Below are 26,180 nucleotides of genomic sequence, written 5' to 3'. Positions count from 1 at the left end.
TAATCAAGAGTTAAAGTTATTAGAGGTGGCATACTAGAGGCTTGTGACCGTTTAAAGTGAACTTATGAGCGCACAAGCAGATAGCATCAGACGATGCTGGTGCTTGGCAGTTCAGCGCAACAGAATAATTAAGTTTTAATTATAAGTAATTACTACTCATCAAGGAAGATCCAACAGACATTAACTAACGATATGAAATGTTTTTTTTCCTAATTGGTCGCGAACATGAGCTCTTATCCCGAAACGGGTTGAGCGTTCGCATATTACATTAGGAATAGCAAAAAACTGAACTAATAGTCAACACTCTTCGAATCAGCAGCGGAAAAAACGACTGAAGCGATCAACTTGCGAGGTAAAATGTTCGAGAACAAGAGGTTCGCTCAATTCCGAAGTAAATCCACTATATTCTCTTCCGCTAGCACCTTTACATTCTATATGTAGCCAAATTAATAAAAAAATCATACATCAAATTGCGTCTAAAAGGACATTCAACAGGCAGGCAGTGTAACACTGTACTTGCTCAACTCGTCTGGACATTCAAGAAGTAGGCAGTGTAACACTGTACTTGCTCAACTCGTCTGGACATTCAACAGGCAGGCAGTATAACCTCAAACCTATATGGGAAATTCAACTGAGAGTTTTCATCTCATTAGAAATCTACAAACACCTCAATATACACAGCACTAAACCTCGAGCAAAATTTGTTCCAGCAACTGGAAAATAGTTACAAGGTTGCCCAGAAAGTAATGTTCGAACGAGTTAATAAAAAAAAAAAACATTCCGTGTACTTCCTTACACAACTTAAAGAACCCATAGGTTCAATAAATTCAGAAGATATAAAGAATTATCAGCTCCCATAACATGTTCCGCCAGATATCCCTAGGACTCGCATGGAGGCACAACATGAACTTCACACAAAAAATCACCACCGCGCATCACTGATGACGTCCGACATAAGCGCGGAGCTACACAGCTCTTCTCACGACGACGCTTGACGCGCGAATGGCGACGCTGCATACGCAGCGATCAAACGCTGAGCTCTCCGGCGACGTTCTTGTTCATTCACCGATACTTTCAATTGCCCGAATGCGACCAAGACTTTATGAGCCTGTCTTCGCGGTGCCGACTAGTCAACCCCCACGATGTTTACAACTATTATTACACTGAAACTTTCTTCTGCAATAGAAAACATTGTAATAGAAAACCTCATCTAGCAACGATACATCCACGATCTTCATGAATGGCGCTCTGACGACAGCAAGAACAAGGGTGAAGCTAAGGGTCCCCACATCACCACACTAGCGTTACGGGGAGGGAGGGGAGGGAGGTCGTTCGAAGCAGTAGAGGGGTCACGCGCAAGTGTTGTCGCTGCTGGTTTGTTGTACTATTACAGTTTTTGTCATGGCGGCTACTGCTGCGGCATCTGGTATCGCTGCATCATTGGCAGGTTGTACCGTCGAGAGGTTGTACCGTCGAGAGGTTGTACCGTCGAGAAGTTGTACCATCGAGAGGTTGTACCGTCGAGAGGTTGTACCGTCGAGAAGTTGTACCGTCGAGAGGTTGTATCATCAAGAAGTTGCGTCATCAAGCACCGGAAGAAGGGCACGCGCATCAAGCGACGAGGCAACTTTAAACATCGCTTAAAGCTGCCAAACTGATGACAGGATAGCGTAACTAGCGGATCAGCTCGGCACTAGTAACTATTGTATCGTAAATACCGCACGTGGTAAACTAGTGTATTATCGGCGCGTCACTAGTGGCTAATGTATCGTGAATACAACGTGCTTCAAATTAGTGCATCAGCTCATCATGTGTCGTTAAAACAGCGCGTTTTTTAATTAGTGCATCGGCGCACAATCTGTCGTAAATACGTACCGCGCGTTTTAAATATGTCGATACCACGCATTTTATAATAGTTTTTCAGCACATCATATGTCGTAAATATCACGCGTTTAAAATTAGTCAAAACCACGCGTTTTAAGCTAGTTTTTCAGCACATAATGTGTCGTAAATATCACGCGTTTAAAATTAGTCAAAACCACGCGTTTTAAGCTAGTTTTTCAGCACATAATGTGTCGTAAATATCACGCGTTTAAAATTAGTCAAAACCACGCGTTTTAAGCTAGTTTTTCAGCACATAATGTGTCGTAAATATCACGCGTTTAAAATTAGTCAAAACCACGCGTTTTAAGCTAGTTTTTCAGCACATAATGTGTCGTAAATATCACGCGTTTAAAATTAGTCAAAACCACGCGTTTTAAGCTAGTTTTTCAGCACATAATGTGTCGTAAATATCACGCGTTTAAAATTAGTCAAAACCACGCGTTTTAAGCTAGTTTTTCAGCACATAATGTGTCGTAAATATCACGCGTTTAAAATTAGTCAAAACCACGCGTTTTAAGCTAGTTTTTCAGCACATAATGTGTCGTAAATATCACGCGTTTAAAATTAGTCAAAACCACGCGTTTTAAGCTAGTTTTTCAGCACATAATGTGTCGTAAATATCACGCGTTTAAAATTAGTCAAAACCACGCGTTTTAAGCTAGTTTTTCAGCACATAATGTGTCGTAAATATCACGCGTTTAAAATTAGTCAAAACCACGCGTTTTAAGCTAGTTTTTCAGCACATAATGTGTCGTAAATATCACGCGTTTAAAATTAGTCAAAACCACGCGTTTTAAGCTAGTTTTTCAGCACATAATGTGTCGTAAATATCACGCGTTTAAAATTAGTCAAAACCACGCGTTTTAAGCTAGTTTTTCAGCACATAATGTGTCGTAAATATCACGCGTTTAAAATTAGTCAAAACCACGCGTTTTAAGCTAGTTTTTCAGCACATAATGTGTCGTAAATATCACGCGTTTAAAATTAGTCAAAACCACGCGTTTTAAGCTAGTTTTTCAGCACATAATGTGTCGTAAATATCACGCGTTTAAAATTAGTCAAAACCACGCGTTTTAAGCTAGTTTTTCAGCACATAATGTGTCGTAAATATCACGCGTTTAAAATTAGTCAAAACCACGCGTTTTAAGCTAGTTTTTCAGCACATAATGTGTCGTAAATATCACGCGTTTAAAATTAGTCAAAACCACGCGTTTTAAGCTAGTTTTTCAGCACATAATGTGTCGTAAATATCACGCGTTTAAAATTAGTCAAAACCACGCGTTTTAAGCTAGTTTTTCAGCACATAATGTGTCGTAAATATCACGCGTTTAAAATTAGTCAAAACCACGCGTTTTAAGCTAGTTTTTCAGCACATAATGTGTCGTAAATATCACGCGTTTAAAATTAGTCAAAACCACGCGTTTTAAGCTAGTTTTTCAGCACATAATGTGTCGTAAATATCACGCGTTTAAAATTAGTCAAAACCACGCGTTTTAAGCTAGTTTTTCAGCACATAATGTGTCGTAAATATCACGCGTTTAAAATTAGTCAAAACCACGCGTTTTAAGCTAGTTTTTCAGCACATAATGTGTCGTAAATATCACGCGTTTAAAATTAGTCAAAACCACGCGTTTTAAGCTAGTTTTTCAGCACATAATGTGTCGTAAATATCACGCGTTTAAAATTAGTCAAAACCACGCGTTTTAAGCTAGTTTTTCAGCACATAATGTGTCGTAAATATCACGCGTTTAAAATTAGTCAAAACCACGCGTTTTAAGCTAGTTTTTCAGCACATAATGTGTCGTAAATATCACGCGTTTAAAATTAGTCAAAACCACGCGTTTTAAGCTAGTTTTTCAGCACATAATGTGTCGTAAATATCACGCGTTTAAAATTAGTCAAAACCACGCGTTTTAAGCTAGTTTTTCAGCACATAATGTGTCGTAAATATCACGCGTTTAAAATTAGTCAAAACCACGCGTTTTAAGCTAGTTTTTCAGCACATAATGTGTCGTAAATATCACGCGTTTAAAATTAGTCAAAACCACGCGTTTTAAGCTAGTTTTTCAGCACATAATGTGTCGTAAATATCACGCGTTTAAAATTAGTCAAAACCACGCGTTTTAAGCTAGTTTTTCAGCACATAATGTGTCGTAAATATCACGCGTTTAAAATTAGTCAAAACCACGCGTTTTAAGCTAGTTTTTCAGCACATAATGTGTCGTAAATATCACGCGTTTAAAATTAGTCAAAACCACGCGTTTTAAGCTAGTTTTTCAGCACATAATGTGTCGTAAATATCACGCGTTTAAAATTAGTCAAAACCACGCGTTTTAAGCTAGTTTTTCAGCACATAATGTGTCGTAAATATCACGCGTTTAAAATTAGTCAAAACCACGCGTTTTAAGCTAGTTTTTCAGCACATAATGTGTCGTAAATATCACGCGTTTAAAATTAGTCAAAACCACGCGTTTTAAGCTAGTTTTTCAGCACATAATGTGTCGTAAATATCACGCGTTTAAAATTAGTCAAAACCACGCGTTTTAAGCTAGTTTTTCAGCACATAATGTGTCGTAAATATCACGCGTTTAAAATTAGTCAAAACCACGCGTTTTAAGCTAGTTTTTCAGCACATAATGTGTCGTAAATATCACGCGTTTAAAATTAGTCAAAACCACGCGTTTTAAGCTAGTTTTTCAGCACATAATGTGTCGTAAATATCACGCGTTTAAAATTAGTCAAAACCACGCGTTTTAAGCTAGTTTTTCAGCACATAATGTGTCGTAAATATCACGCGTTTAAAATTAGTCAAAACCACGCGTTTTAAGCTAGTTTTTCAGCACATAATGTGTCGTAAATATCACGCGTTTAAAATTAGTCAAAACCACGCGTTTTAAGCTAGTTTTTCAGCACATAATGTGTCGTAAATATCACGCGTTTAAAATTAGTCAAAACCACGCGTTTTAAGCTAGTTTTTCAGCACATAATGTGTCGTAAATATCACGCGTTTAAAATTAGTCAAAACCACGCGTTTTAAGCTAGTTTTTCAGCACATAATGTGTCGTAAATATCACGCGTTTAAAATTAGTCAAAACCACGCGTTTTAAGCTAGTTTTTCAGCACATAATGTGTCGTAAATATCACGCGTTTAAAATTAGTCAAAACCACGCGTTTTAAGCTAGTTTTTCAGCACATAATGTGTCGTAAATATCACGCGTTTAAAATTAGTCAAAACCACGCGTTTTAAGCTAGTTTTTCAGCACATAATGTGTCGTAAATATCACGCGTTTAAAATTAGTCAAAACCACGCGTTTTAAGCTAGTTTTTCAGCACATAATGTGTCGTAAATATCACGCGTTTAAAATTAGTCAAAACCACGCGTTTTAAGCTAGTTTTTCAGCACATAATGTGTCGTAAATATCACGCGTTTAAAATTAGTCAAAACCACGCGTTTTAAGCTAGTTTTTCAGCACATAATGTGTCGTAAATATCACGCGTTTAAAATTAGTCAAAACCACGCGTTTTAAGCTAGTTTTTCAGCACATAATGTGTCGTAAATATCACGCGTTTAAAATTAGTCAAAACCACGCGTTTTAAGCTAGTTTTTCAGCACATAATGTGTCGTAAATATCACGCGTTTAAAATTAGTCAAAACCACGCGTTTTAAGCTAGTTTTTCAGCACATAATGTGTCGTAAATATCACGCGTTTAAAATTAGTCAAAACCACGCGTTTTAAGCTAGTTTTTCAGCACATAATGTGTCGTAAATATCACGCGTTTAAAATTAGTCAAAACCACGCGTTTTAAGCTAGTTTTTCAGCACATAATGTGTCGTAAATATCACGCGTTTAAAATTAGTCAAAACCACGCGTTTTAAGCTAGTTTTTCAGCACATAATGTGTCGTAAATATCACGCGTTTAAAATTAGTCAAAACCACGCGTTTTAAGCTAGTTTTTCAGCACATAATGTGTCGTAAATATCACGCGTTTAAAATTAGTCAAAACCACGCGTTTTAAGCTAGTTTTTCAGCACATAATGTGTCGTAAATATCACGCGTTTAAAATTAGTCAAAACCACGCGTTTTAAGCTAGTTTTTCAGCACATAATGTGTCGTAAATATCACGCGTTTAAAATTAGTCAAAACCACGCGTTTTAAGCTAGTTTTTCAGCACATAATGTGTCGTAAATATCACGCGTTTAAAATTAGTCAAAACCACGCGTTTTAAGCTAGTTTTTCAGCACATAATGTGTCGTAAATATCACGCGTTTAAAATTAGTCAAAACCACGCGTTTTAAGCTAGTTTTTCAGCACATAATGTGTCGTAAATATCACGCGTTTAAAATTAGTCAAAACCACGCGTTTTAACTTGTTTTATCAGCGCATCTTGTGACGTAAATATCACTCGCAATTTAATGCACCGGAGCATCATTAATCGTATGAATGAAGTGTCGTAAAATAGTGAAGCAAAGCTTCATCTCCGAAAATATGACGTGTCGTAAGGTAGTGAAGCGAATGAATAACGCGTATTAAATACCATTTTGATGCTTCTATTTACCATTCTTTAATGGCGCATTACCATTGGGCCTATCATTGTCATACAAATCGTGAGAGAAAAATAACGGCATTCCAGTCATTCAACTCGCATTGAGGCAAATGGGCATCACTTTCAATTAGGAAAGTCAGAGAGCTCTTGTGTCATATTCCAGAATGTAGAGCAGTGGTTCCCAAACTTTTTCAGGCTGGCGCCCCTTTGGCTCCCCAGTGAATCTCTAGCGCCACTCCTCCCGACAGACACATATAAAAACAAACCTCTTTCTTGATATTTTGTATGCTGCCATTTTTAAAAGAAAGGTTAAACACAAATGTGTATTTCCTTAAAAGAACCCCATTTAGTAAACCAATATTATTTTTTACAGTTTTAACTGTATCAGCACTAAAAATTCAAGACGGCTCGGACAATTTCACGGCCGGACTCGTGGTCGGTCTCGCAGCCGTTCTCACGGCCAATCTCCAAATTCAGTGACCAAGGAATATCTCCCAAACTAATGAAAGCAGCTCGATAAAACTCGGAACAAGTATTCATTAGGACCTAATGGTGATGTTTAGCTTGTGAAAAAATTAAATTTCACCTTGATTCGGGAGCTATATGGCGATTTGGGCCGAAATTCGCAGTGATCAAATAATTTCTTCCAAACTACTGAACAGATTCGAACGAAATTTTGAATATATGTCATTAGATCCACTAAACCAATTTGGATACTTAAATCCCGATATAATCTTATAGAGAATAAATGAGTTCAACAAATATTGGAAGATACATAGAAAACCAAAAAAAAATTACCCCATAACAAATGAATCCTGCTTGTACTGAAGCTCCAATTACGTCGATAGATTTATTGTATACAGTTTGAAAGCATTGCTGTACACACGTTAATTTCCCATACGAGGCCGCTCCAGCCGAGCGGACCAGCTGGCAGGGCAAAGCCCGCGGCTATTATTTCTTTCCAAGAACACGGCGCCGCGGGTATGACATCGTCCGTAGATCCTATTAGCCCGAGGCAGAGCTAGACATTACCAATAGCAAGAGCTTAATTGTGCTAACATACAAAAAGGCAGACGCGAAGCGAACAATGCTAATATACAGAGAAGCAGATTCGAACCGTGATAATATACAGAACGGTAGACGCGAACATCGATAATATAAAAAAAACGCAGATTCGAAAAGTGATAATATACAGAACGCTAGACGCGAACAGAGTTAATATATAGAAACGCAGACGCGAACAGTGTTAATATACACAAAAGCAGATTCGAACATTGATAATTTACAGAACGGTAGACGCTAACAGCGATAATATAAAAAAAACTGACTAAAACAACGGTTATATTCAAAAAGTAACTCAAGATATGCGGCATAGAAATAAGTTCTAACCAGTGGGGTAAATAACAGACTAGCATAATATACAGAGAAACATCACAAACGACCGAAGGTGTACAACGCGCTGCAGCCTTAAGATGACATCAGCACGAGGACCGCGGCTCAAAAAATTCAAATCCAGCCATGGGTTACAACGAACGCGGACTTTCAGTGCTTCAATATGTTATTTTAATACGACGCAATATAGTAGCTGGTAAATACCAACTCTTCATAATTGATGAATGTTGAAATTGTAGGAGCAGTATTACTAAGAATATCCGAGAGAAGAGAAACGGAATATTTCGCATGCTTCCTTCCCAAGGTGAGAAACAAGGAAACAAATAACAAATTCAGCGCGCAGTAGCAAGAAGCACAGCTGCAGTGAGGGCTGCAGAGCTGGCAGCGGTACTCACGGGCAGGTGCAGTTAGGGCTGCATTTTCCTCGCTCATGATCAGGCTTCCAGGAGTTCGCTTACCTGCAAGTGGAACGGAAGAAAAATTGAATGCATGGCCCTCAAGCTTCCGAGAAAACAACAGAGAAGCCACAGCCACTTCAATGAGACTCACTCGTCAGGAAGTCAAGCACAATTTGACAGAGAGTGAGCTCTCTCACTATCACTAAGCTGGCTCACAAGCACACGCACAAGCAAGAGCCTGGCCCCATCCTGCTTCATTTCTTCCAATACTCACAAAATTGTCCTCACTGTTTTCTTTACTCTCAACCCGCGCAAACAACCAAAAGATCATATCAATCCGACTAACGCAAAGCGATAACTAAATCGAGAATATTCAATGTATCTTTTCATGAATTCTCTTTCAGGAATAATGAAATGTGAACAAATGCCAGAACAAAATAGAGGCACTAACAACTGAGTCTGAAAGCCCCTAACTATCCTACGCTACTAAACAATTAATTTATCAAGGACATGTTACTCCTCAACGTCGACCGTTATTGCCGAGTCATAACACTCGTCACGCCTTCACTACCACGGAAACTTAGATTAATTACTACCAGACGAGAGAATTACGTCAAGCCTCCGTTATCACCGGAAAAAAGATTGATTACTTTCAGGGGACCCTCTGGTCTACAGGGTCGCGAAGGCATTAACACGTTGACTACGAAGTGGTACATATGCGCACCACGAAATGTATTTCTCCAGGGCGTAGTGGTACATAATTCAGGTTGCCTAAAATTGGCCAAATCCGAGAACAAAAAAGGCCCAAAAAGGCCGATAACTCAAAATATACTAGTTTATTTGTAGTTTCCACTATAAAAATTCCATTTATTTTCTTTTAGCAGTATTTAAAATTTAATTAGGAAGTACGTACCCCTATCATAAATTTTAGCCGGCCAACGCAATTGAGAAAAACTAAATCACGGAATTTGTCCGGAAAAAATGACCGTCTGGCAACCCTGTTTAAAAACAGTANAGCAATCGGAGTCAACGTGTTCAGGGGGTCGCAACTATAACCTAGGGCTGCTGCGTGCAGGGATGTTTTGTTTCTCGGTGCTTTTAAAAAGACTTCAATTACACGACCATAACAAAGGCGTGCAAGCTGTTCAATTATATTATTAAACACCAGATTCAATCGAAAACTTTTCCAATTAGGAAGTTGACAAACAATTGTGGCGCTTTAGTCATTCACTCGTCTCTAACTGGAACTGATAACTTTGTATTACCCACATAACACAAACCTGTGGTCAGTCACTTGATCAGAAACCTATACATGTAATTGTACATCATTAACTTTAATTCAAATAAATATTTACTTTAATGTTCACATTAATGTTTATAATTTGAGCATGCAGCATTAGCTAGGCTCATACATCAGAAATATAACTCAGTACTCACTGCAGTGAGTGACAGTGCGCATTTTCTCGTCGACGAAAACTTGAGGTCACGGACGGACGGACGGACGGACGGACAGACAGACAGACGGACGGACATGGCGAACACAATAGTGCATTTTTTTCCATAAATGAGAAAATGCGCTAAAAAGTTCACTTATTACCTTCCGCATGCAAGAATAACAGAGCATGCGATGTACGTCCAATAAAGAAGGTTGCCTAGCCACGCCACTGCGTACCTGAGCTGCCGAGTGCGTTAGCCCCAGCCGAAGGGGAACCGTTGAGCTGTGAGGTCCCAAGCATGGCGGGGGAAGAAGGAAAGGATGAACACCCACCCTGAGGGGACAGGGGGAGCTTGGTGGGGGTGAGTGGTGGCAAAGGAGAAGCGTGCACCGAGTGGGACGAGTGAATCGAATGAGTGGGAGTCAATAGCGAGTGGGTGGGAGTGAGAGGAGAGGGAGTGTTAATGGAGTGAGCAGTGGAGGAATGTGAGTGTGCAGGGGTGTTGTGGAAGTTCCTGGAGGCAGGCACCCACGTGATGGGTGTGCAGGGAGACGAGGACTTGCAGCAGCTCCAGAGTCCTCGTAGGGGCCGGCCAGGGTGATAGTGACTCCTCAGACCGGCGTTCTCACACACAACTGTAAAAGGAAGCAATTATAGCTAAACTAACCCACGTAAATGCTAAGGCAGGAGTAACTGACAATGCTTCATCAGGTGTAGCTGACACAACTGCTACATCAGAAATACCTACTATGGGAGGCTGCGCAAATAGGGGTGAACAACTACTTCCTTTGCAGCAACTGCCTGAGGTCTCCTTCAGCCACTCTCGCCAAAACTGCATCAGTTCAACATCCCCGGCACCCACAGCTAAACTAACAACACCACTTCCGAATAAAATGAATCCTCCCAGCCTACCACCTACCGGAACCCTGAGTGTTCTCCAATTCAACTGTAACAGCATCCCGAAAAAATCTAACGAAATCTAACCTTAGCTACCTACTTACAGCATTCAAGTCACGGCTATCCAAGAAATGAAATTGAGTCTCAAAATCCAAAATTGGCCAAGTTTGTTGTCTATCAAAATGATCGGAAGACGGGACGAGGCGGGGATCAGATGATGCAGATCCACGATGGCATTTTCCAATCAATTCACTACAATACCAGAACATAATTGAATAAAAAGCTATCGCCATCAGGGCCAACAACACGAATCTGAACATCATTAAAGTCAGCATCTCACTCCAGATCTCCTGTCCTGCCAATCCACATCACACGCAAGCCGACTATCAGCCAACAAGGTCCCGATAATCACTTTCACGAACTTTTCTACAGCTGACCAGAAAAGATACAGTGCCAAAACCCAAGCCGCAACCACAACACTACTTCGGGCCGCCCAATCCACTCAAAACCTGGCTTCTCAGAAGATATCAAAAATCTCACCCAACAGCGAGACAATCTCCGTACTGCCGGCCCCACCTTCGACGACGCAGCAGCCCGCACGGCTGGTATCCACCTACTAGCCAACGGCCTCACAAATGCCCGGTAGAAACAATACCCCACCAGCTTCAACCACCACATCAATGTCAAGCACCTCTGGTCAACAAAAAAGGCTTTACCGGAAAGAAGAAACAGTACCCAAGCAACGTCTTTAACTTCAACGAAAAATCGATCTATGACAAAAAAATATAACTCAGTACTTACTGCAGTGAGTGACAGAGAGCGCATTTTCTCGTCACGACCAACGTTTTCATTCTTTCTTTCGTATAGCCAAAAATGCCGGATAACAAGTCCGCAAAAAGCATACCTCTGATCAAACCCCGTAAACCTGACGACACCAAATGCTGCCGGTTAATCTCATTGCTCTACCCGGCCATCGAAGTCCTGGAACAGTGCTTGCTGCCCATTGTCACTTACCACCTGCCTCTGGTCGACCACCAAAACTGCTTTTCACCCAAACACTTGACCACAGCCGTCACTTTCCTCATCACAAACATCATTTACGGTCTGAACCAGAAAAAGACCCGCTCACAGGAACATCCTCACTGCGCTGGTCCTCATCAAATCCTTCAACACTATCAACCACTGGATTCAGATCAACGACCTTCTTTCCTCCCCCTACATAAATTAGTCAATCGTTGGGTCCACACTATTTACACGGCCGTTCGGCTTCGACGCAGTTCTGCCAACAAGCCTCAAAACAGCGAATCATCCACACAGGTTTCCCACAAAGCTCAACTCTGTCGCGCGCCCTCTTCAAATTTTGCGTCTCCGAAGCACCTCAACCACAACAAAACATCAAAAACGTCTGCTATGCCGACGATTTCATCGTCTGCAACACCGGTAATCATGCTTACCTCGCCCAACAACTGTCTGTCGCAATTCAGCAATTTTTTCACCCACTGAAATCAGAAAATTTTAACCACCAAATCGACTGTTACTCTCATAACACGGTTTACACCACACACTGCCCAGGATAACTACTATTCTAAAGTCAAAATCAACAACAAACTCCTGCTCCAACAGAAACCGCAAATCCTTGGCCTAACCTTTGATACGACGTACCGCCCGCCACAAGACCACGGCAGCAAAAGCCTCAAATGGAACATGCTAAAGCCCTCACAGGAACATCGTACGGACAAAATAAGGAAATTCTATAAAAATCTAGAAAGCCCTTAGCCACCCAATGATCGACTATGCTTGCCCCATCTGAACACATACAACTTCATCCACCGACAGAACCCGCCTCCAAACAGCTTGAAATGCCGTTTTTAGAGCAGCTACAGGTCGACACAATATATGTACATAACAGCTGATAAACATCTCCACACTGAGTGTCAAATTCTCGCTGTTCAACAACACACCTTCTACCATGCTTAAATCCACAACATGCATGCCACCAAAACACAAGATTAAACCAATAACCCTACAACATAAAAGACATTGTACACCAAGTACACCAGCGTCATTCAGTCAACATCAACAATACAACCACAAGCAGCACCATCCTCCAGAACGCCGCCCGAGCTGCCATCAACTCGTGCTACGCAGCCATACTGGCCACCTCCACTTCCAACAATAGACTAATCACTCAGCGAGAAGGCCGTTGGCTTAACTTCCCACCGGTCATTGCATACCGGTACTTCTGAACAGTTACAAAAATACATTAAATAACAACATCCGTCACATATACAACTACCGTCATCTCATCCCAGATGATGTGCACCAGATCTTTAACTGCGATAGCAACACGACATCTCTCGATAATATAAGCCTTTGGAGAGACCCAGCTGCGGTCGCGCCTTGGCCCCTGCCTCGACTGGACCTGCGACACCGGAGCATGACGCAGGGCCTCAAAACTATTGTCAGGAAAAGCTGACAGCGACAGTGAGAAGGGGGTAAACAACAGGCAGCAGGGATAGGCGCGTGCAGTATGCGACAGATGCACAGCACGCGGCACACGTACAGCACGCGGCACACGCACAGCACGCAACACACGCACAGCACGCAACACACGCACAGCACGCAACACAGGCACAGCACGCAACACACGCACAGCACGCAACACACGCACAGCACGCAACACACGCACAGCACGCAACACACGCACAGCACGCAACACACGCACATGTGGCGGCCTCCACGTAGAGCGTGCAGCTCTCGGCACCATCGATGACGTGACCGACCTGCGATGGGGGGAGGCATGTGAGGCAGGGGCGAGGGGAGTATTAGGGGACGGGGAAAGGATAAAGGAGGGGAAACACGCTGAACCACGCCACTGCATCGTCATTTGCGGACGACACCAGGATACTAATGACCATAACGGACAGGAGGGATTGCGAGAGGTTGCAAGAAGACCTCTCTGCAATATATGACTGGGCCCAAGTGAACAACATGCAGTTCAACGGGACCAAGTTTGAGGTCCTGAGGTACAGAGGAACCGGAAGAGCTGGAATGGATCACCGCTACCTGGCACCTGACAACTCGGAAATCGAAGAGAAGCGACTCGTTCGCGATCTAGGAGTGTTGATGAACAATCAGATCAATTTCGGTGATCACATACCGGCAATAACCGCAAAAGGTAGACAACAGATGGGGTGGATCTGGCGGACGTTCAGAACGAGAGAAGCGGAACCGATGATCACACTCTTCAGAGCCCTTGTAATACCTATCCTTGAATACTGCTGCCAGCTCTGGACTCCGTTCACACTAGGCGCAATACGGCAACTGGAAGGAGTCCAACGAACCTTTACTTCCAGGATCAGAGGGATGGAGAATTTTAACTACTGGGGGAGGTTACAGCGACTGAATTTGTACTCACTGCAGAGGAGACGGGAGAGGTATGTCATTCTGTACACATGGAAAATGATAACCGGAATGGTGCCAAACTTCGAGAGCGAGACCTTCAAGATTCAGACATATCACAACGAGAGAAGGGGGAGACTGTGCAAGATCCCTCCCCTGCGTAACAGATCCGCAGTCAGATTTCAATCCCTGCGAGAAGGATCACTCTCCGTGGCAGGACCAAGGCTGTTCAACGCCCTACCAAGGGATCTAAGAGAGGGGGAGTTCACCCTGGAGACCTTCAAGAGACAGCTAGACGTGTTCCTGAGCACAATCCCAGATCGACCTCCCCTGCAACACTACCAGCGGCGAGAAGCAAGCAACAGCATCGTGCATCAGGTAGCCCAAATGAGGGCGGATGAACGATAATCAGAGGCGGCGATCCATCGTGGCCTGGGACTGCGACGTCCGAAACAAGTGCCAAGATTACCAAGAAAGGATATAGGAGGGGAAAGGATATAGGAGAGGAAATGATATAGGAGGGGAAAAGATATAGGAGGGGAAAGGATATAGGAGGGGAAAGGATATAGGAGAGAAATTATATAGGAGGGGAAAAGATATAGGGGGAGAGAGGATACATTAGGGAAAGGATATAGGATATTTTCTTGCTTCCGCAAAGAACCCCTGAATATTTTACAGTGCACTGAAGTACGTAATCACGTGGCAGTGATGCAAGCTCCCACTGCATAGCTAGCAGAGTGCTTACATCATGCAGAGAGTTAGCCCCAACTGAGCGTTGATCAAATAAATTGCAACACACTCATATATCTCTGCAATTACGTATAATGCAGCACACGCATGTGTTCTTTTTATACTATACAGACGATGCCTCTATTTTTATTTTTTATCATGTACCTAAATATGTTTTTCAATAAATATGGTGTCTTAATATTAATCATGTTAATAACTATTTTTAAAATAGGATTTGAAATCATCATTTCACTTCTTCAGGCAAACAGTAGACGTTGTCATCATAATAATCTACCAATACTTCAGTACCTATAGTACGTTTTGGTTATGTACATTTTCTAAATTAACAAATAATAATATTATATAGGGCAATTATAATTTGGTTTAGCAGCCGCTGCGTGAAGCAGCGTTGCCACGAACCTGGAAGACGTTGTCCCTGTCGAAGACGCTCTCGTCAACGCGCTCCACGCACTCCACGCTCGACAAGTCTACTCGACCTTTCTCCTTCTTACGTCCACTCTGAAAAAGTTCAAGCGAATTAGCACGTTGTCCTTGTATTTTGACATACAATTAATAATTTACCTTGCATTTATTCATGTGTACAAATACCGAAACGTAAACGAGTGGCTACACTTACATACCGCTGTTGTTTGAAGAGTAAATATTTAGGCGATGTCAGCAGGTAATGACGTTCGTCTGAGTAATTTTACAAGTTATTTCGAAGTCAACATACAATGGAGCGGCTACAGCAAGCCCTTCGCACATGATTCCAAGGCGGTTTGTAGCTAAAACTATTAAAGCTGCGATAAAGAGATGCCCAATTCACCCGTGTAAAATAATACTCCACGGATTCTACACCGAAAATTCAATTATTAGCACTGCAAGCCTAATAGAATTATCAACTTAATATTTGGCTTAAAAAAATTGTTTGACGCTATCATTACATGGGTCCTAAGTTCCGCCTTAGAGTCAGCGCACTGCAGTAGAGATTGAAACATTCCACGAGGGCAATGTTACCTACAACATCAGGGTTACTTGACCAGCGGTAGGGGCTAGCTTTTCCACATGAATTCTCAGGCCCATCAGCCAGCCGCTGTTTAGGATTGGAACAGAACTTGCCAATGACAGGCGTTAAAATCGCAGTCACATTATCTGTGAGCTTACGATCCACGTCGGGAGTTCTGAAGGCGTCGTAATATCAGCGACGTCGTGCGCCGCGCGCAATTGCTGCGGTAAGCAACTTTGGCAAATTTTGGTATCATTAGTAACTTGAAATTATTAATACCTCGACTATCGCAAACAACTAGTACCTATTGCTCAAACTCTATTGGAACATCAAGTCGGAATACTTACTTTAAAGAGAGAAATTGTAAATTTTTTTTAAACGAGCACCGCAATACTTCAATATATACTTCAATATATACATGACAAATTTAGAGACCAATTCCAAATCAGAAAATCACATCTTATTCCCGTCATACGAACTCGTTGAAATGTATGTTCGGTCATACAAGGAATTTTAAGCAGAGCGAATCAAAGACAGCACCAACTAGGCACAACAGCCTTTCACACAAGATCCTCATACAACCATCTTTCCCCATCTTTAAAGATAAGAGAAAGAAAGATGCTCCAAATTGATTATTCGCATGGAAGTAAAACCTCGATATGACACGGCGGGACCCAACATACGCAGGATGTGTTGCCGAAAACCAGCCCTCGATCTCAAGCCCTCACAACAATTTCGATACAGTCAAGCCGCTAGCTTAATACGCACCTTGTTCGTGGACTACGTTTATAGTATGGGTTCAGAGGATGTACAAGCTGAATGAATTGCTAAACCAGAGTAGCACTACGAGAGCTGTTCATTACTGACAAGTCGGTGCAATTTATGGCAAGGTTTGCGCTGCGTAAGACACCGCGGTGCTCACTCGGCCAAGGCGCAGTCGATACTGAGGGATGCGGCGTACAGAGAGGCACATGCAGTGATGGGGCGTACGCTTCACTTCAAATAATTCCTCGACGTAACCTTGTTAGATCAAGGACGACGAGGACTAAACGAATAATATATTAGAAGAAAATTGAAAAGAAACAATATCAGATCTTGAAAAGCTTCCTTTGCATCGACTATTATTCAGAAGATTCGACTAGAACTAACATTGACACGTTGAACATATTTCAAAAGCGAGTCACAATCATGAATGGAAACACTTGCGTGCCGATCACAATATAATTGAGTGAAGACAACACAGGCCTCCAGCAGAGGGCGGGACGCTAACTGTCAGCGCCCGCATGCACCGCAAGCAACAGTTGATGTGACCGCGCCACGCCGCACTGCCTCTCCAGCTTTTGTTTGATTAATATTACCTCCAGAATATTATACATTTAAATATTTTTACTTTGTTACTGAGCGAACATAAAGAACGAGGAAATAAGAAATCATTATGCTAGTACTAGAAAGAATGATAAATTTTAGATGTACTTGCTCTTGCAAAAGGTTACCAATTATGCACTGTATATGGTATAAGCACAAATCATTGTCGATGTATTTTAAAAAATAGGTAGTAATTACCGAGAGCTAATTTATTCCACAGTCTATTTACTATCATTATAATTATTGATTTCAATTTATTCACTTTTTCTCCCTTGCACCGATTATTTGACCACCACAATCAAACGCGATTAGAATCCAAAGACAAAGCACCGAGGCATCGCAATTCAAACTGTAATATGTTGCAGCAAGACAAAGATACATTGGCTAGTGTGGCACCTTTTGCTATTAACTTTTTGAAAAAATATGATCGTGAGTATACGCAAGTCAACGCACCAGACAAATGCTTTCATCTGCCTATTCATGTAAGCTTTAGCGACATCAATACAATAACCAAGTCACAAAACCAAGCAAAGAAGCACAAAAATGTAGCAGGTAAGAAGTATAAAGGGGACATTATGAGGGAAGTGGACGGGCACTTGAGGGCTCTTGCGAGCTCAAGAGTGATGGCAAGCGCGCGAGAAACAAAAGAGAATAAGAGACATGATGCAAGTGCAACACCGGCACTGACGGCTGCTTAGGGTGTAAAATATAGCATAAATACGTTATATAATGCGAATAGTTAGTCCTGATTGAAACAAAGATTGTGATTTTACAACATTTGCATTTCAAGCGCCGGTTCAGCACAACAAAAGGGATGAAAAGGTCAAGGTGATGTATCAATGATGTTACCTCAATTTCAATCATGGGTGAATTTCTGGGTTTGTCGCTCAGACTTCGAACTTATAGAGTAGAAATAATAACAATAACGTATTACCGGCTGATATTGAGCGCACAATGATACTTATAGTACATGAATTGAATAAAATGGTAAATTTGACATGAAGAGCGCCAGTCGATGCTGTGTAGTTCACTTGACAGTAACCTTTATAGAAATCGACAACTTTTTCATTTAGAAGTGTCGCTAGATATAATAAAAAGACGAATTAGCATTATTTCAGTGACCTTCAAAGTTTAAAATTATAAATCAAAATGAAACATACGTAATTAAAATCAGTATGAATAAAATCGCTAAGGACATCTCCATCTAATATACGTATATAATTATTTACCGAGATACACAATGAGTTGCACTGCTGACCTGTCGGTCGCCGTCGTAATAGATGATGTGCGCAGCCGTCAAAACGAACCACCGCTCCCGCCAGTTGGTGGGTCCGAAGCGACTTCTGTTCTGTGACCGCTTCACCATGAACGACTCCCTCAGGACTTCATCCGAAGTGTCTCCTCCGCCCTCAGCCGATGCCACAACCCCATAGGACCTGGGCTGGTCTTCGCTGATGACACTATCCGATGTCCTACGGCAAAGGTGGTCATTCCTACCAGCAGGAGCATCAATGCTGCCGCTTCTCCTGAAGTCTGTGGGTCTTCCCATAGCATCAGCGCTGTCAGTTCTCAGGTGATAGTTGCTTCTGTATGTGCTGTCGATGCTGCCGCTGCGAGGGTGCGGGTATTCGCCTCTCATGTTGTTAGGATCCATGTTACTTCCGCCGCGTAAGTGCGGCACGCTGTTGCGAGTGGCGTCTATACTGCCGTTCCTGTTGTGCAGGAAGTCGTTCCTAGTCGCGTCGATGCTGCCACTCCTTGCATGATGCAAGTCGTTTCTAGTCGTCTCTATGCTGCCACCCCTAAGATGCTGCAAGTCGTTTCTAGTCGTATCTATGCTGCCACTCCTTAGATGCTGCAAGTCATTTCTAGTCGTGTCTATGCTACCGCATCTTAGATGCTGCATATCATTTCTACTAGTGTCGATGCTGCCACTCCTGTGATGCGGATAATCATTTCGATTGGCATCAATGCTACCACTTCGGCTGTGGGGAAAATCTCGACGCATGTGGTCTACGCTAGGACTTCTGAGGAGAAGATCGGGACAAACGTCCCGACCACACATATTATTGGACATGGGGACGCTGGCGTCGTACATCCTGGAGTTTCCAGCGTTGTTATGGGCAGCATGATGGGGAGAACTGGGCACAGGAATACCGAGTCCCGGAATTGACGCTTCTCCGATGTTATTGGAGATCCCAAACGTTGGTTTGCTCACTAGTGAAGCTACGTGGTTCACAGATCCAGGTGAATTAGGTCCTCTGTACGCGCCACCTTCACTATAGTAAAACCCTGGATTATATCCAGTAGAAGTGGCGCTCACCGGCAGATGTGGTATCCCCAAATTACCAATGCCTCCACTACCACCGCTTTGTGAGCTGCTACTCACACTTGCTCGGTCGCTCAGACTACTACCACCATAGCTGCCCCGACTGCTACTACTTGTACTGCTCACAAAGCTGCCTCCGAGACCACTGTCATGCATGAACGAAGCGTCAGTTAGAGCTTGGTTCATGTGAGACTGAGACGGCAGTGAAACCAGGCCATTCCCAGGCATGGCATTACTTCCGATACTTCCGCTCATCACATCTGGTAGGAAGAAAATAACAGTTTTATTACAGGGCAAAATTAACGCATTTGTAAAATTTAATTGGTCACAAAATTACCACAATAGCCTATGAAGCAGCCTAAGTTTCAGTTAAGTATTCCAGCATTAGATATTTGCACTGGTAAAAATCCAGAATTCGTAAGGATCTAACTATGAGTTCTGACTGCTACTTGTCGCCAACAGTACACATCACACATTTGTCTACATTTATATAGCTCACATCATAATCTCTAATAAATGCTCTGCATGCTTCAAAGAAAGAATCAAATAAATGGAAGGTTTTTAAAGGTTTCTCAATAAAATTATCATATTTCCCTTAGGGCAATTCTCTCTATCCTAGAGACACTTCTAAGCCGAATCCAGATACATGATACACTAAAGAATAAATCAAAATGTACATTATTCCATTAATGCCAAGTGGTTCTATTTGGAACCAGCAGGAAAATGGATTAATAATGAAATTGTATGATCAAATAAATATACAAGTGGATGCATAGGTTTGATACACATCTTGTACATGTTCTGGCAATGTTTGGTTCTACTGTTAACTGAACTGATTATAAGATCCAGGGTCAGACAGGATGGTTTGATATCATAGTAGAGAAAGGTGAGTAATTTGTTCTAAAAATATATTATTTATGAGTTAGATACAGAATTTTATTGATTAAGTGAGTACCTTTAATGTCGTAAATGGTATTACGTGATATAATGTTTCTAAAGTCATCAAGATCATGAAATATTTAGCCCAGTTCAAAAGGGATTAAGCTATAATTTTTCACATAAAACGAAAAACAAATACTTCAGCACATTTTTATTTTTTACTGTCACAAGTGATAATATTTTCACCGGAAACAAAAAAAAAATTCAAAAAATAATTCTCGGCATTAATGGGTTAAAATGTACACACTAATTCAGGACAGTCTCTAGCTCATAATAACCACTTATTCTACTATTTTGTCAAACTTTCAATGTCTCAACAATCAAAGTTTAAATTTCCTCTTAGGACATTCAAACTCTAAAAGATTTGACTGATTGCCATTCCAATTTACCTTCAATATTTTTATAAAAAAGTTATAACTGATTCCACTATTTTTCCAAGAAATACCTTAACTAGAAATTGATCAGAAACACAAGTCTTTACAACCAATTTACCTTCACTATTTTTATAAAAAGTTATGACTGATTCCACATGTATATATTTTTCCAAGAAATACCTTAACTAGAAATTGATCAGAAACACAAGTCTTTACAATTCTTTGCCAGTGATAGCATCTAGTGGTTACATTAGACTATCTAATTTAATTTCAAGCATTTAATATCAACAAGAAAAGTAAACCTAATTCCAATATTATTTCAGGGGTGACAAACTTTTGTATCCTATTGAAAATTGAACAATCAAGTTAATTTAGAATATTGAACCAATAGGAACTCTAAAATTAACCAGCAACACCACAAAGCCTGAAATATAAGCAATGAGAAAACATGTACCAAAGTCATATCTGCCATTGGTTAAAAGGCAAGATAAAATTTGCCTTTTCGTAACAATAAATCAATTAAAGTTGTTAAGAAGGTTAAGAAAAAGGCTGAATACAAGATAGGTAGATGGGCAAAAGTGGAAAGGTTGTCCCAAAATGCTTCTGCTTCCACCGGACGATCCCACACTCGCCCATGTCACCTTGCTTCTCTGCTCCCATGGGTCATGTGGAGAGGCAAGCTAGGCGCCATAGGTACCTATTGCCTAGTCATACCTACAGTTTCAAGTAAGACTAGGAAATATGGCACTGGTCATTTGTCTTTCAAGTTGATGTTCTGACCCTATCAAAAATTGTAAATTAAATTTTCAGATTCTGTAATAACCTTTAATATTAATTTCAAGTTTATTCAACAGTGTTTGTTAAATATATTTGTTAGAAACTAGAAGAATATATTTGTATATATGTGATGTACCATACCGTACTGTACTAAAAGAATAAAATGACTAAAATACATGAATGGTTTGATATTAAACAAAGCCCAGAGCCAAAAGCAGTACATACAACTTCCAAATGTCTGAGACCACCTTGAATGTTTAAAAATTTACGGCCTTCACTAGTACAAACTCTTTTACTATGGGAATTTGCTAGTACATTCTCAAGCAAATCCATAATTGTGGCAATGCCAAGTTGTGCTTAGTTGTGAAAGAAATATGCAATAGGAAAAAATTCCTTGATACAACTTATAAGTAACTAAAGTAGAACTCAATATTATAATATTAACAATTAATGATAAGAGATTTTTTGTGAATACAGATGATGCATGAATGTAATACTAGTAAACGAGGAATATAATTATTGATTGGAGATTTGGTGCATCAGCCAGTCATGTAAAAAAATGAATTTCATTCATATATACCGTACATTTTCTTTTACTATCAATTTTACCAAGATTTCTAGAGGTAAACACAGATTGTTTTTATATTTTTTTCCTGAACATAAAATTAATAATTTATTAACACCTTATTGATGCTTCTTGTTGACCCCTTCTGAACAAATGTACATCTGGAATTCAGTCTTCCTTATTTCAATGGTTGTGTCACCATGTGAAGCATATAAGTCATAATAAGAAACATTCATGTACTGTGATTTCAAGGATAGTATTCTAGCTCCATATATATATTTGCTCTCCTCACATTTATTTGCACCCACATGCATGCATGCAGCTGCTATATCTACCCAAACTGTGAGTAAAGCAGCTCCAAAGTCACATCTTTTATCACACCAAAATCAGCATTTCATTTTTCCTTAGTACTTTAATTTGGTTTAAAGAAAATATTGTGGCTAGCCAATTGGTCATTCTATGAACTTGGTGAATGTCTGTGGTTCAGTAACACTTTTTTGCCAATCCTCCACTGTGACTGCAGCAAAAATGATTTGTTGGCAACCTCCTTGGCATTGTCAAGCCAGACACCAACAAAACTCTGCTTTTTATTTGACAGAAAAGTAAAAAATACATTTTCACAAGCAAAGTTGCATCAAAAGTGAAGAAAAATGTTCCAACTTGTAATTCTTAAAGAAAAATTAATGATTTAGCCTAGTATGTGGATGTGTCACAGCAAACAAGTTTGTGGCTGGGGTGCAGAACTGTGCTCATGCCAAAATATGCAGCAAAATGACAGCACCTGAAAAATTTCATTGACACTCTTGTAGTTGTGCTCATTTCAGACTACAATAAAACTGTGCTTTTCTCTCACAAAAATATAGAAATACATGTGAATGATGTGATCACATGCAAAATTACATCAAAAGAGGAGAAAATTATTGTTGTTGCTATTTTAAATTTAAAATAAGAGACTTGGTGTTATATGTATGTAATCATAGCTTGGCAAGGGGCTTTGCAGTTCAAAAAATGGCTTCCCATGACAAGGAAAATAAATTTACAGCTGAGAATCTATGAATTTATGGCTCTGCCTCAGAATGTAGATATTGTGACACTAGAGTGCATGAAGGCAAAGAAGAGACTAAGTAGTTGCACTTCTATTCTGATTCTTATGAGTAGAACCATGAAGTATTGTGGATATTAGCACTCTTGCATATAAGATATTAGATAAAATATTGGAGTAGATCAGGAAATAAAAAGTAAACATCAACTAAAGTCTCATCTATCAACAGAATCTATCAAAAAAATGTACTGTATATATCTCATATCTGTAGCAAATTTCTACATTAGAATGCTATTGCAGCTATTCATAACTGCAATATCAACATAAAACTTTTACTGCTATTTTAGCAAAGTTTGCTACAATATCAAGTCAATCCCGGATTCTTCGCTAATTAAGAGATTTGGATTTTAGAAATTAGATTTGGATTTTAGAAATTATCAAATCTGAAAGACCACAAGCACACACAGTAAGGTTTCCAGTGCACCGGATTGATCAGGATGCAGTGAAGCTTGTAAAGAAATCAGTTGCATATTAAAAATTACCAGGCAACGCATCCTGAAAATGGCTGGTGACGCTTTGGGCTAAAAATCCATATCTTGGCAGTAGGCAGTTGGCATTGCTACTTAGTGCTTGCAGTCTTGCACAATGCACCCTCTGCACCCTGGCAATATGATACTGATTACTGATAGATTATTGATAATTCATAGGTGTAGGTACATAAACATAATCATTTAAAATCCCAGCTATAGAGCAAATAGAGAATTCTTTGTTGCCCTTAGGTTCAATTTCGAGTTCTATAAGTAGACTAGCACTACTTAAGTATCATAGATACCAAGCTACCAGCATTATCATACATATGATATTGGTTGAAAACTTGAAATCTCAAGTAAACAAGAAAATTAAAAATGGTAATACTTTAGATTAAGTGCATCCAAATAAAGGGTTTTTTTTTTAATTATGTTTTTTGAGGCATAGTGACAAACAAGAGATTTTTTAGAATCAGTTCATTTTTAATTTCCTCATTTACTCAAGATTTTAACCAATTTCTTAAGTATGATAATTCTGGTATCCATGATACTTTACTGGTCTACTTATAGGACTCAAAAATGAACTTGAGACAGAGTCTAAAAAACTCTCTGCTTTGCCACTATGTTTTGAGGTGTAGATCAAGAATCTGAAATCCGTTTTTGGCGGTTGGCATCGGAAATTTTTAATGGAACCTGTTCCTAACTGGACCTAACCTCAGTAACCTGCGAGGTTTTCGTTGATTGGCTAGGTTTTTCCGGCTGCCGGATGGACTCCAAACATAAAAAACCTATTGGCTAGGTTTTCCGGCCGCTGGACGGACTCCAAACATAGAAAAAACCTAGCCAATCAACAAAAACCTTGCAGGTTAGGTCCAGTTAGGAATAGGTTCCATTAAAAATTTCCGATGCTGACCACCAAAAATGGATTTCAGATTCTTAATCTACACCCCAAAAAACATATAACTAAAAATAAATAACACCCTTTTTTGGATGCACTTAATCTAAAGTAATTAATTAATTGATTCTAATATAGGGCCTATTTCTGGTTTGCCACTATGGTCAGGCAGGTCAGCCTATTACCTATAAATAATAGGTATCCTAAATTTCACTGACCCAAATGGCCAAATCATCAATATTCAAAAAATTTTCCACATTTTAGAGGATCCTACAAAGGAGTGAAGATTCCAGAGGATTTCAGAGGAGTGAAGAATCAGAAACGACAGAATAGAAGAGACTGAGAGTAGAGACTGCCGCGGCACCAATTGTAGGACAGTAGGAGGGCCGAGGGAGGAGGCAATAATAATTTGTATGTTGCTGCTTAATTTACTTTAAAAATATTTTTCATCAAGTCAATTCAAGCATGTTTTCATGACCATATGGATATAAAATGGCTTTAAAAAATTTGTTTCAGAAAGACAAACTCCCAGTTTAATTCCCACCTGTTTATGCTTGTATACCATCTGAAAACCTGGATATCTTTTAGAAGAGAGAATTGCACCGATTTTCATCACGATGTAAACACTCGGATGTTTGTAGGTAGCCTACATGATTTTGACCTACGCGGTAATCGCGATTCGTGACTTGATTACATCTGCGAGTACGACTGAAGTCTTGTCACTTTTCTGCCAACGAGTAACGTCTTCGTAAAGTCAGGTGCCGGGAGTTCATTCAGTTTTCAGGATTTAATATAACTATATATCACGGCAGTAAAAGTTCAAGGATCATATCAGCTTTGCCCACAACTCAAATTTACTGAGAAGAAATAACTAATAGAGTAACTTTTCGATTATCTCACTACGCTCAACATTTCTTGGAACACACGGTAGAAAATAACACCTGTTGCTCCAGCGAACAATAGCAACTCCATTCATAACAACAAGTTCTGTAGCCGACATCACTAGGTTTAACCTCTGAAAACTGAAGTCATTTTTTTTATCACCTATCGTTTGCATTAATATTATTATTTTTATCGTTGCATTATTCATCACTTATCGCTTTCATTGTTATTATTATTATTTATTATCTATCTAGAAAAAACTCTGATCCATTGGAGTACATTTCCCTCTATTCCCAAAGACTTCAATATGGACTAGGTAGAGGTTAGTGGTGCAGGATATACCGGAAATAAAGCCATGTTGATAGTCTGATAAGAGATGGTCAACGGTCAAGTGATCGATAATCCTGTCCCTCAACAGATTCCATTACCTTTCAAATAACACTAGTCAGACTGACAGGGCGATAGTTACCGGGGCTACTCTTGTCGCCTTTTTTGAACAACGGTGTCACTTGAGCTTCTTTGTTCAAGGTTTCATTGAAGAACCCTGTCAAAGGACTGCTGGCCAGGAAACCCTGTCAAAGGGCTGGCTAATTAATTTAACAATCTAGAGTAGAAGCCGTCTGGTCCACATGACTTGATGGAATTCAGAGCGACCAGGCTCTTGGGAACCTATACATTTTATATTTTCGGCCCCACCTCTCGTGCCTCAGATTTAAGAATTTTAGAATCATGGCATATTTTCAATCGGGGACTCTGCCTTAAAAAGGCAAACAGTTCTTATCCGCTATAAATTGAT

General features: G+C 40.3%; 2 protein-coding genes across 3 annotated transcripts in view; both read right to left on the bottom strand.

Moving 5' to 3' along the window:
• Nucleotides 1–10,287, bottom strand: part of LOC108678192 (tyrosine-protein kinase Btk29A) — a 160,271-nt gene extending 149,984 nt beyond the window's left edge. For both annotated transcript variants that reach the window (XM_047882793.1, XM_047882794.1), the window contains exon 1: nucleotides 9,892–10,287. In XM_047882793.1, the coding sequence (XP_047738749.1) occupies nucleotides 9,892–9,955 (64 nt within the window). In that variant the 5' untranslated portion in view covers nucleotides 9,956–10,287. The remainder of the gene's footprint in view (nucleotides 1–9,891) is intronic.
• A 1,358-nt stretch (nucleotides 10,288–11,645) lies between these two features.
• Nucleotides 11,646–25,460, bottom strand: LOC108678186. The gene is made up of 6 exons (XM_018166546.2): nucleotides 25,047–25,460; nucleotides 18,313–19,643; nucleotides 15,104–15,202; nucleotides 13,278–13,335; nucleotides 12,936–12,974; nucleotides 11,646–11,767 (listed from the first exon to the last, which is right to left on the bottom strand). The coding sequence occupies exons 2-6, from the start codon at nucleotides 19,636–19,638 to the stop codon at nucleotides 11,646–11,648; spliced, it is 1,644 nt and encodes a 547-aa protein (XP_018022035.2). The 5' UTR covers nucleotides 19,639–19,643; nucleotides 25,047–25,460.
• Nucleotides 25,461–26,180: the final 720 nt, after the last annotated feature.

Source organism: Hyalella azteca, unplaced genomic scaffold (assembly GCF_000764305.2).
Source record: "Hyalella azteca isolate HAZT.00-mixed unplaced genomic scaffold, Hazt_2.0.2 contig11305, whole genome shotgun sequence".
NCBI lineage: Eukaryota > Metazoa > Arthropoda > Malacostraca > Amphipoda > Hyalellidae > Hyalella > Hyalella azteca.
Note: the sequence above shows the minus strand (reverse complement) of the source record. Positions and strands in the feature narration are given on the sequence as shown.

Bases quoted from the DNA above. Each gene is read 5' to 3' on its own strand.
- LOC108678186 (XM_018166546.2), bottom strand. From the start codon at position 19,638: ATGAGCGGAAGTATCGGAAGTAATGCCATGCCTGGGAATGGCCTGGTT. The intron at 12,975-13,277 runs GTGCGTGTGTTG...CCGGTGTCGCAG, and splicing joins CTACGTGGAGGCCGCCACAT to GTCCAGTCGAGGCAGGGGCC. The intron at 11,768-12,935 runs GTCTCTCCAAAG...TAATTTATGTAG, and splicing joins CAAGGCGCGACCGCAGCTGG to GGGGAGGAAAGAAGGTCGTT.